Source organism: Echinops telfairi, unplaced genomic scaffold, assembly GCF_000313985.2.
Source record: "Echinops telfairi isolate 266 unplaced genomic scaffold, ASM31398v2 ScPeMD7_3533;HRSCAF=4204_0, whole genome shotgun sequence".
Taxonomy (NCBI): Eukaryota; Metazoa; Chordata; class Mammalia; order Afrosoricida; family Tenrecidae; genus Echinops; species Echinops telfairi.
Genome location: NW_022107431.1, coordinates 39939783 through 39952036, shown reverse-complemented (window position 1 = coordinate 39952036; position 12254 = coordinate 39939783). Strand labels below are relative to the sequence as shown.

Genomic DNA, 12254 nt, shown 5'->3' with positions numbered 1-12254 from the left:
GTTGTAAGCATCTCAGTGCTGGCAGGGGTCTCTACATAGCTTCTATGGCATCAGAGGTCTGGTTGCATCAGGGTAGGTCTATGAGGCTTCTCCAGCTCAGGAAACTAGCATAGTTCCATGTGTCTTGTCAGCTGCAATGTCTCCCAGGGAGTGAGCAGAGAGAGAGTGGTGTCTCCTGCCTCCAAGGAGGAAATACCAGATTTCCCAGAATTCTTAGGAGAAAGCCATGCCCACACAGAGGCTTCATTAGCTATGATCTGATTGACAGACTAGACTCTACTCCTTCACTCTTAATCCTCTAAAGTCCCAAATTGACACCAGATTATGTAACTACCACAACAGTTCAACTCGTACCCAACAGTGTTACCACAGTGCTCTATACTGAGGCCCATCGATGATTTAAAAAAGAAAAGAAAAAGCTTAATTTCTGCTGAGTCAATTCCAACTTGAAGTGACCCTGCAGGACAGAGTGGAACTCTCCCCTAGTGTTTCCAAGGCTGTAATCTTTACAGAAGCAAACTGAACTTGCCAGTTCTTTCTCCCCAGAGCCGCTGGTAGGTTTGAACTGCCAACCTTACCCTTAGTAGCTGAGTACTTAAGTGCTGTACTACTTGTGAGAGTGAAATGGCTTCTGAAATTCCTACCCTGTCCTATAAGTTGGCGACAAGTCAGAATTGACTTGATGGCAGTGAATGAAGTTCTTTGAGGGCATAAAAAAAAGAAAAAACAATTCTAAGTACTGTCTATTGAGCATTTATAATATGCCGTGTCTATGCTAAGTGCATTGCATGCATGATCCTATTTCAGCCTCACAATTGGCCTACAGATTAAATAGGTGTTTTTCTCACTATTTTAGTTGATGAAGAAACCTAAGACTCAAGGAATGATGTAATTTGCTCACACTGGGCAGTCAGCAAGTGCGTAGAATTCACACTGGTATCTGTTCTCTTGTCCACTGTGTGGCTCAAATGGGCACAGAACACTGGATAAAGCAAATGACAGAAAAAGTCACTCATGCATCTACTCCCCAGAGTTAGTCACTATTAAGTGTTTGGTGCATTATCCACTTCCCTCTTTTTTACCCTATTCATATTCGTAATGATTAGTGTGAACCCATGGCATATGGTTTTATAACTACTCACAGACAAATTGGAAAACAACATTTTTTCTGGTCTATAGATGACACAGTTGAATGTAGCTTCAACTACATTCAGCCTGTCAGTGGTGGTAACCCAATTCTCACGACACTTAATTTGCTTGACTGCCTGTTTGCTATCTCAAATTCTGGAAGACATTGCAGTGAGTATTTGTCATTTTGGGTAAGGGACCAAGGGACTAGGGATAACTGTAGGTCATGGGCACCCCAAGGCAACAGTAGCATGCAGCCCCAGCTCCTCGCATTGGGATTGCACCATGGGCTCCCTCTTCAGAACAGCCTTAATTCCGGTCGGCGGTAACTGTGCCCGTCATACATTGTTTCATCTTTCTGAGAGATTCAATAAAATGGAGTCTTTTCCCTTGTCAACAGCATACAATTGGAATTTCTTGACCCAACTTGAGACACTTTTTAAAGAGGCATTTGAATCCATTTATTAGGCTTTCTGCTGGTGCTCGCGGATCAGCGCTGAGCTGCTACTAGCAAGGTTGGTGGTTCAAACACAGTGGTCCACCAGCCACTCCTTCGGAGAAAGAGGAAGTGGTCTGCTCCCATAAAGATTTACAGTCTGGAAAACCCTCCGCAGAGTCATTATGGGGGTGAATCCACTCACTGGCAATGGGCTTGGTTTATTAGCTCTCTACAGCTGTGTCCTCTATTTTTATTTTATGATCTTTATGATCTTTTTATTGTCTGGTATCGTTTTGATACTTTCTAGCACTTTCTGCTTACCTTTTTGGTTGTCTGTCATTGAGGGATACCGATTGCTCCCCCTCCGTGCCCACCCCACTTACTCTTCCAGTTGCCCTTGACTGGATTTCTTATGGGAAGGATTAAAAGAAAAAAAAGATATACAGCCTCCAAAACCCTTGTAAGCCCTACAGAACTGCTTCCCTCTAGAGCTAATCTGAGTTGGAATCGACTCGATAGTGGATTTGGTTGGGTCGGGTTTTAGTAACTTCACGTATTTCCTGAAGCCAACTTGGCACTCAGAGCGCTTCATATGCTCAGTGCACACATTCATCCTCTTGGCAAGAATCTTGCCCTTAATGTTAAGTGTTAGCCGGCAGCATGCTGGGTAACAATGGACACTCAGCTCTGCAGAGGTAAAGCATTTGTGGGGCAGAGTCCTTTTTGAATAAGGCCCATTCTCTTGTCTGTAGTATCACCTTTACTTGTCGATGCACATGGGCGTGGTCGAAAGAACAACTACATGCTTTCTAAAAGGCCAAGAGCACATATGAGGGGGTGTGAGGAAATGGGGGAGGGCACTCTCCTACTTGGTTGTCATCTGGGCAGATGACTGAAGAGGGTGGCTCTGGTTGAGAGGCGCTCTGTGGCATTTTCAAAGGGTGTTGCTTGGGGTCCTTTTTAACTTCAGAAGTAGGTCCCTGCCACTGTAAGGATAAAAACAAAGACAAAGACGTAGGTCCAGGTGCATCAACAAGTAAAGGTGATTCTGTAGACAAGAGAACTGGGGTTATTCCGGTATTAGGGGTGGGGGAGTGCAAAAGAAGGAAGATAAATCAATGGACTGGAGGGTTGACAGGTATTGACTTTGCTGAAAGGGATGATGTGGGTCCACAAGAGAGAAAAGAGGAATTAGGGGTGAGGGCGTGTTGATGAGTGGTTTGAACTGCTAAATAGAGAGGTGAGGGTCTGAAATGTAAACCCATCCCACCCCCACCTATTTTACAATTTTTTAAAAAACTGGTTTTTTAAGAAGTAGGTCACCAGTTCTTCACAGGTGCCTCTCAAACAAACAAACAAATCTCTCACGACCCTGGAGTCAATGCCTACTCATAGTGACTCTCTGGGACAGGGCAAAACCGCCCCTGTGCATCTCTAAGACTGTAACTCTTTACAGGAGCAGAAAGTCTCATCTGTCTCCTTTGGAGCAGTGAGTGGCTTTGAACTACCAACCTTGCAGTTAGCAACCCAAAGCACAACCCACTCCTCCCTTAGAAGGCTTAGGTACCTCTGGAGGGACTCAAACCTCTAACCTTTTGGTTACCAGCCAAGCACACTAACCATTCACACCACCTGAGGTTTTTGAACCTGTATGTCTCCACATTTGCAATGAAAGATAATAGTAACAGCTCATCAGAGAACTCCTGCATACAATGCCACGTGTTTTTAAATGCATGTTTCTCAGGACCTCTGTGAAGAGAAATATCAGTGTGACTTCAGTTTGAGAGCTAAACCCTAAAGTTCTTCAGAGTGTGATGCAAATGACCCACCGACTCCCACAGCAGTCTAGGCCAGACGTGAGGGTTTGTCAGGCTTCACATCTGATCATACAGATGACGACAGCTGACCTGGACAGAAGCCTAGTGGCACCTTGGTTGTGCATTGAGATGCTAACTGGTCAGTGTTTCCAACCCGCCAGCTGCTCGGAGGGAGGAAGATGTGGCAGTCTGAGCAGCTATGGTTACAGCCTTACACCCCCCCACAAGGCAGTTCCAGTCTGTCCTGTAGGGTTATAATGAGTCAGACCCCACTCGGCACACAAAACCGCCGCCGCCTGCAGCAGGCTTCCTGTGCACCATTTCTAAACTAAGGATTCACATTCATCATCTCATTGTGAGCCACATTTTGGCAAGTGGGAATTGGACAGGGAGACTAAGTAATTTGCCAGAGTCACTCTGCTCTTAAGTGACAAAATCAGAACTGAAACTCAGATCGGTGTGACTTTGAAGCAGGGGTGTTTCACCAGTAAGCCTATCTACCTACCCCAAACTGCCTTTTGCTAACATATCCAACTATCACCTTCCAGAATCACAAGCTTCAAGGGAATTGGAAAGAAATGAAAAGATGTATGAAGAACTCCAGATGAGAGAATTTAAAGGCCCAGAAGAATTCCCTTCTTCCATCGAAGAAGATGGTAAAGAAATAATCTATTGAGGTTATTGACCAAATCATTCCTAACTTCCACAGATTAGCTGACAAGAGCTATTCTTCTTTTACCGTAACAGACAACCCAGATCCTCCAAGAGAAAGCTCTCTAGAGGAGGGTGAAGAGGCCAAAACGACAACAGACAAACCCTTGGATGATCAAAAGGACAAAAGTGAAAAAGACGGTAATAAAATGAGCCATGAATTCCCTATTTATGGATCTTATTTCCGTGTATTTTGTGTTTGATCATATGTTTATTCTAGGAGTTCCTGGGGTAGAGGTGGGGGGAGCAAATGGTTAAACGTTGGACAACTAGCCTAAACCTTGAACCCCCACAAAGGTGTGTCTGGGGACGAGCCAGAAGATCTACTTCTTGATCACAGCCTTGGAAACCCTGCAGGTCTATTCTGCACGCACGGGTCACCTGAAGTCAGAAGCCACTCAACAGCTGCCCGCACACCACCACCACCCTTATTGCTGTGGTTCTCGATTTCATTTCTCTCTGCGCCCGTCTGTGCATTTCCTTCCTCCTGGTAGCTTGACGCCTGGTTCCCCTCTTCTTTTTCTAATTTCTGGAGTTGTAAAATTCACCTATTGATTTGAGGTCTTTCTGCTTTTGAAATGTAGGCATGAATAAAATGTTAAAAAAAAAAAAAGAAAGAAAAGAAATGTAGGCATGTGCTCTCTGAACTCTGCCTTTGCTGTGTCCTATAAGCTCTGGTCCCTGGGGGCTGCATTTTCATTCAATTCTAAGTATTTTCTGATTTCTCTTTTGATTTCTTCCTTCACTCACTCATTATTTGATTGTGTATCACTTAATTTCCACAAAATTTATATGTGATGTTTCTTCAATTTTCTTTCTGTAATTTCTAATTCATTTTACGGTGGTTCGAGATGATACCTTATATAGTTTAGTTTTTTAAATGTATTGATACGTGTTTAGTAACCTAACGTATGAGCTCTTCTAGAGAATGATCCAAGTGCACTAGAGAAGAATGTTTATTGAGATGCTGTTATGTAGCATGTTCTACATGGAAGTGCTGTGTCTAGTTTGTCCACATTATTTTTCCAATCTTCCATTTCTTTACTGATTTTCTCTGTCTTTTAGATGTTGTGTCCATCCTTAAAGGAGCTCTGGTGGTGCTGTCCGGTAAGCATTGGACAGCTACCCACAGGTTGGTTGCTAAGCCCACCAGCTGCTCTACGTAAGAAAAGATGAGACTATCAGCTTCTATGGAGGGTCAGTGTGAGTCAGAATCAACTTGATGCAGTGGTACCTGTTATTGAAAGTGCTCTATTGAAGTCTTTGATTTTTTTTTTACTTCAACAAACAGAAATTTATTCTTTCATTGTTTAGGAAGTGAAAAGTCTGGATGCAGGGTATTAGCTCCCGGGAAAGACTTTCTCCTTCTATCAGCTCTGGGGAAAGCTCCTTGGCAGCAATCTCTCCTTGGATCTAGGAGGTTCACAGTGCAGAGACCCAGGGTCTAAACGATGTCCTCTGCTCCTGGCTCTTCATTCTTGGTACAACTGAGGTAGCATTTATCTTTCGGCAGGTAGAAGGTGGTAGAGGCCACCCTCTAGTGAAATCCCCTTATCCCAGCTCAGGGCTGATCATATCAGATCTCACCTGGGAAAGGGGCGATGGTTACATCATGACATGGCGTCAAATCGCATTATTACATAATTGCCAAGCCACTGAGAATCATGGCCCAGCCCAGTTGACACATATCTGTGGGGAACACAATTCAATCCATGACAGAGAGTCTCAAGACAGTCTTTAGAACATGCCACACGACCTGTCTGTGTTAGTAGTTTTCTTCTTCTTAAGAGGTCTACTTCTACTTTTTTGCCGGGGTCACGTGTGCAGAGGAATTAGGCTGTGAGGCTTTGGGAGTCAGAGCAAGGCCTGAAGGAGCATTTGCTCTGAGCCAGGCCCTGTATCAAACTGTTTCAGACAGTATGGCTACTATTCCCATTTTTCAGATGAGAAACTGGGATTTAGCAAGTTTGAATTTTCACAAGATTACACAGGATAAGGTGGGGCTGAGAGAAGGCTAGGGTGAGTCTGACAATAAAGCTTCACCGTCTTGTTCTTTTTTAACCATAGGAGTAGACTTTGAGTTTCCTGAAAACACAGATGACCCTTGTCCTGTTCACTGCTGTCTGGTGAGGACACTATGGGTGGGGATGAGGTGGTTCGCTCCCTGATCGTGAGAATCATCTTCAAGTCAAGTGCTACTGGAAATGCCACATGGCCATCAGGGATCTATTGGCCATGCCTCAGAGTCCCCACCAGCCCTGGGTCCACTAAGTCTGTGTTCAGTTGCTGAGGGAACCATTTCTTTTTTCTTTCTTAATGTTTTTATTGTGGATTAGTGAAGATTTACAGAGCTGACCATCCATTTTACATATTCATCCATCGTCATCCTCTCAGTGTGCCATCACTTACCCCGCTTCTCCCCTGTGTCTCTTCTTCCCAGTCCTCCGTATTTCCAACCCTCTGGACTTTGTCCTTGAGTAAATGCTGCCCGTGTGAACGTAATGGTCGATTGTTCTAACACAAGAAAGAGTGAGTCCGTTTTGGGCCTGGAAGGTGACTAAGGGCCATAGTCTTAGGAGTCCCACCAATTCTCTCTGACCGGTCAGCTTGGTCTCTTTCACAGTTTTGACTTTGGCTCCATATTTCCCCTCTACTCTATCCAAAACCTTCTAATATGATCCCTTAGAGCAGTTGGTAGTGGTAGCCAGGCACCATCTAGTTCTTCTGGACTCAGGATTGAGGAGACCAATGTCTTCATGGTCCATTCGTCCATTGGACTAAATGTTTCCATTTGTCTTTTGATTGTCCTCATATTTATTTCCTCTGGACAGGAGAAGATTAATAGTTGCATCTTAGGTAGCTGCACATAAGCTTTTAAGACTGCAGCCACAACTCACCAAAGGAGGCTGCAGAGCATTGTCTTTGTGAGCTTTGTTGTGCCAACGGACTTGAGTGTCCCTCAAATCTTCAGTTATTATTGTAGAACTGTCTTTCCCTTCAAGCCTGTGCTTATGTTATATACTTTGGGGCTCCGAAGTTAGGTGCATATATATTTATAATTATGATAGCTTCTTGATGAATTGTTCCTTTTATTATTATATAATGCCCCTCGTTGTCTCTTATAATGCATTTTGACTTGCATTATAAGATTATAATGCATTATAATGCATTTGACTTATTTAGTCTGATATTAAAATTGCCACACCAGCTGTCTTGGTCATTATTGGCTTGGAATACTTTTTTTCCATCACTTTACTTTTAATTTACTGGCTTCTTTGTGCCTAAGATTTGTCTCTTGCAGAAAGCAATTAGTTCAGATATTAAAAGGAAAAAAAAATCTCTTCTGTCACTCATCCTCTGCCTCTTGAGTGGCCTTTGTTAGGGTCTTATATGACTCAATCAGATATTTGATATGTGGTTTTTTGTAATTGAACCAACCCCTTGCATTTAGTTTTAAATGCATCTATAATTTATTTTATCATATAATGTGGGACAGTTAAGGTTTTTGTTTGTTTCCTCCTACTATTTCAGGGAGACACATACTTGCATGGTGTCTAATAGGAATTGAATTGCACACTGCCAGAAATTCATCTCTCCTTTCCCAACACTATGCGTGTGCCTGCGCGCGCGCGCGCATGCACACACACACACACACACACACACACTTCAGAGAAGGACCTCGCTTACTCACACGTTAAAACACATTGGGAGCCCTCTCTGTGCTGCTCATCTTCTCTTCCTCCATACAGTCTGTGCCCTCTTTAGGGAGGCAAAGGAGCAGACTTCAGTGCCTCTACCCACTACTGCCAGAGCGATTCCTAGGGAAGAAATAAGGTAGAGACCACTTCTGGCCTCTTCTGTCTACACAGGGGAAGGGAGGTGTGTACCCACCCAAGGCCGATTCCTAGGTGCCTGAGGTCAGACATGCCCCCACTCACCAACCTTCTCACCAGTTCTGACACCAAATGTCCTTCCCACAGCACTCTGCTCCTCAGCAGGGTCTGATCATTCATTGTAATGGCCACACAGAACTCAGAGCACGCTCATGATGGAGGGATTGATTAGGGAGCTTAAAAGATGATCATTTAGGTTAGAAATGTACAGGATACAGTTATGCAGTCAGTATAGTCTCTTCTCTGCCATGCCCTCAGGCAGGCCTCTCTCTGACTCTCAGGCTCTTGGCCTGGCTTCTACCCTGCTTGGGCAAGGTTACAAAGCTTTTTTAGGGCTGCCAATCAATGAGCAAAGGGCTCACCATCCTGCCTTAAGTCTAAACCTCAGCTGAGGGTGTTCAGCTCTAACTCTCTCAGCAAATCTCACTCACTTAATTCAGTGCCTGGGGGCACCTCCACTCCACAAGGCAGCCTCTTGCCTACAGGTTCTCAGCCTTCCTTGCCCCACTGACTGGGAACCCCACCACTCCATCTCTTGCTCCTGCCTCAGACTGTGGCTCGTGGTTCTGCTGTTGTCACTCCTCTGGTATCACTATGATCTCCTGGACGGAGGAGGTTCAGCCCACAGGGATCTTGGGGCTCAAAGGATCTTCCCCACTCCTGGCTTTTCTCTTACGTTGGTAGTAAGATACCTCTTCCTGCTTCTGAGATGGCTTGTTTACCACCCAGTGGAATGGCATGCTGGCCAATGCCCTGGTTAGTGTTCCAAGTCTACAATCCCGATGAACACTGTTAACACACTCCCAACTGAAGTGTCTATGCCTTTGAGTGTCTCATCCCACTTCCTCTCCACCCACCTCCGTCAGAAAAAGAGGAAATAAACCCAGTTGCTTGGTGAGAGAGACAAAGACTGGGACTAGCAGAGCCCTACCAACGACATCACTGTGCCCCACCTGGCCTGCTAGTGTGCGTGGTGAAAAGGAGTTCTCATCCGCACCACACAGTCCTTTCCCCACGGCTTTGAGAGGAGGGCAGTCTTACTGGCCTCGTGGAGTCAGGAAGGTGCTAGTCACCTCAGAAAGGTCAATGTTGATGCTGCCTTCCAACTGTTAGACTCACTGACACATAAACTGAGACCACCATCATTACTTTCCACCACTGATAGATGTGGTTGTCTTGATTTGAAGGCTGCTTCAGTAAAAATTGGGCGATATGAGTACTGGATACCTAGTCCCACTCACACTACAAGCTTTCTTGGGGATCCAGCTACACTTTTCTTTAAGATTCTCAGGGTGTTAGCAATGTTATATTCACAGAAGGAAAAGAAATCAGAGAAAGTACGTCCAAATTTAAGAGACTGTCTCAACACTCTAGTCAGGACTACCAAAATTGTATTCCCCCAAAAGGTAAATTATTATTGGACTAATTTGATTATCTTCAACTGATGTTCTATAAAACACAATAGCTCCTTCAGAATTTGGAAGGAGGAACGTGTGGGGTGTTTTGTTTAAAAGCACTATTAATATATAAAGGGCTTCAAAAAGTTTGTGAAAAAATTCCACTATCTTTCTTATAAGTACCGTGTGCTAACCGATTGCGCCACTGGAGCACCCTCCACTATCTTTCTATTCCATTTTTCCTTCAAAGTTTTTGAAGTCCAACTGTACAACTTACTCCATCATGAAGGGTACTCCGTCACCAATAGTGGAGCATGCAAAAACATATTTTTAAAAAGCACACATGTGAAAGGTTCTGGAGCAAAAGACTATAAGGAGAACACATGGCATGTTCCTATGTTTGTTTTTGTATACGCAGCTATTTGTGATAGGTTACCTTTTAAGTGGAATACATTGTACAAGGGGATTTCAGAAAATTGGGGGACAAATGAAATAGAAAGATATTAGGATTCTAGGACTAATGAAGGCACCCTGCTGGCACAGGGGTGATGCATTGGGCTGGATCCCATCTGAAAGGTCAGCACTTTGAAACCACTAGCCACTTCTCGGGAGAAAGACAGGGATTTCTACTCTTGTAAACCGCATCGTTTCGGAAACTCATGGGGCAGTTCTACCCTCTCCTATAGGATGGCTAGGAGCTGGCATCGACTTAGTGGCAGTGAGTTTGTTTACTCAGGAAGGAAGGGGTGAATGAATATTGGGTCGACAGCTTGCAGCTGCTAGCACATCTTATCATCTTTGTCTGATTATTTCTGCCTCATCTTGGCCCCTACTAGCAAGGCTTCATTCAGGAAGACATGGTGCTTGCTGGGCACTGCCCGGTCTTTCCATCCCTGAGAACAGGGCAGGACACAAGGCAGGTGGCTGCTCTTTGAAGGTCCTTGTGGGTTTTTCTGGGCTGGGCTCAATCGGGTCTTAGCCAGAGATCATGTCAGATGGAAGAGCCCAGGGACCACAGCTCGGAAAGCATGTCGAGAAATACGGAGGCAGACGCGCTAGGTAAAGGCACCAATTTCCTGTCCCATTAGTGCAAAGGCTGAGCTTTCAGATCAGGATGCAGCCCAAGGGCCACACCAGGAGACACATCAGCACCAAAAGCAAGTTGATATCAGAACCACCACCCTTTTCCTTGCCCACTCCAACTTGCCTCCCTCCTGTCCCCCTACTGCCCTACATAGTCCCATGCTTGTCATTGGTAGCATTCACCTGATTTTCTGACTCATTCCCTGTCTACACAGCTTTTCACTAGACCCCGGAATTCTCTGGCTCCTAGGGTGGATGCCTATCTGGCTTGATTTTCCTTTTGCTCCTTCGCCTCTGTTCTGATGCCAGGTGTGAAGTGTTGAGATTCCTGAATTAACATTCCCTCCTCCTAGTCGTGTCTCCCTCTTCTTCCAGCGTGTGGTGCAGGCACACACAAAGGCAGCACTTTCCTGGGAAGGTAGTAACAATCCACAATCATGTGCCATAACACTGTCCTCTGAGATCATTGGTGACACTCATTGATTAACTGTCTTGACTTCAGCTGCAATAGAAGACACAATAGAAGAGGTGACTGCAGAGCATCCAGAGGTTGTGGCCATGATTGAGGAGGCGGTCAAGAAGACAAAGGACATGAACTTTGACCAGCCATATGAGAAGCATGCTGAGATCTTAGAGGCCATCTTTGCACAGGTCAGAAACCCAGGCTGTTGATTTGATAACATGTTGCAACAATGGAGACAAAAATGTTCATCTTGTGTGTGTGCGTATCTTGTGTATGTGTGTGTATTCGTTTTGCTAGCTCATTTAACAATATTGAAATCTGTAGCCTGCAAATTCATGTGCAGTTGTAGTTAACAATCATAGCATGTCTAATGTTTCTCAATGAACACCTGTTGATGCGCTTTGGTAAATTTTGATTAGCCATGAAAATATGTAATATAGTGCCATAGCTTTAAAAGGAAGGCACTAGCTTTTAATGTCTTTTATTCAGTTCAGTCAGCTCAAAGATGTTGCATATGAAGCCCGTGACAAGGTTAGATAGTTCATCTCTGAGCTGATTAACCATAACCCAAACAAACAAAAGCAAGCCCAATGCCTGCCATCAAGTCAATGCTGACTCATAATAACCCTACATAGAATCTCCAGGGTTACAAATCTTTGTAGGATCAGATAGCCTCATCTTTTCCCTAGGAGCCACTGGTAGGTTTGAACTGTGGGCCTTGTGGTTAGCAATCCAGTGCTAACCTGACAGTGCCACCAGATCTCCTTAAATTCTATGGTGATTATTTCCTCTGTCCCCCTTGTTCATGAGTTCTGTCATTAAGGAGAAGGGTTGACAAATGAGTGATTTTTTCCAGTCAAAGGGGAAAATAAAACCTCAAATGCAATGTCTTACCAATGTAAATCAGAAGGTTTCGCTTGTGTGTGAGTGTGTTTTGTACAGAGATCCCAGGTAAGCATTGAAAGCAAAAGTCAAACACGGAACAAATCAATATAGAGTCAGAATAAACTGTTAGTGTGGTTCTTATAGGATCCCTGGGGCATAATGGTTATGCACTGGGCTGCAATCCGAAAGATAAGCAGTTCAAAATCACCAGCCAGCTCTGAAGGGGAAAGACAGGGCTTTCTACTCCTGTAAACAATTATAGTCTCAGAAACTCACAGGGGCAGTTCTACCCTGTCCTATGTGGTCGCTATGAGTCGGCATTGACTTCATGGGAGAGGTTTTTTAAAGGTGGTTCTTGTAACTTGAAGAAGATGTGTTTTAAGAGGATTGTGTGAAAGGATAGAACCACCCTGTACAACACATGAGTTGTCAGCCTTG

The 12254-nt window shown here is 44.4% G+C and overlaps 1 protein-coding gene across 1 annotated transcript in view; it reads left to right on the top strand.

The window, feature by feature from the left end:
* Window positions 1–12254, top strand: part of AK9 (adenylate kinase 9) — a 160358-nt gene that overhangs the window by 44813 nt on the left and 103291 nt on the right. The window contains exons 13-15 of the mRNA XM_045294606.1: window positions 3933–4040; window positions 4132–4236; window positions 10971–11119. Coding sequence (XP_045150541.1) covers window positions 3933–4040; window positions 4132–4236; window positions 10971–11119 — 362 coding nt within the window. The remainder of the gene's footprint in view (window positions 1–3932; window positions 4041–4131; window positions 4237–10970; window positions 11120–12254) is intronic.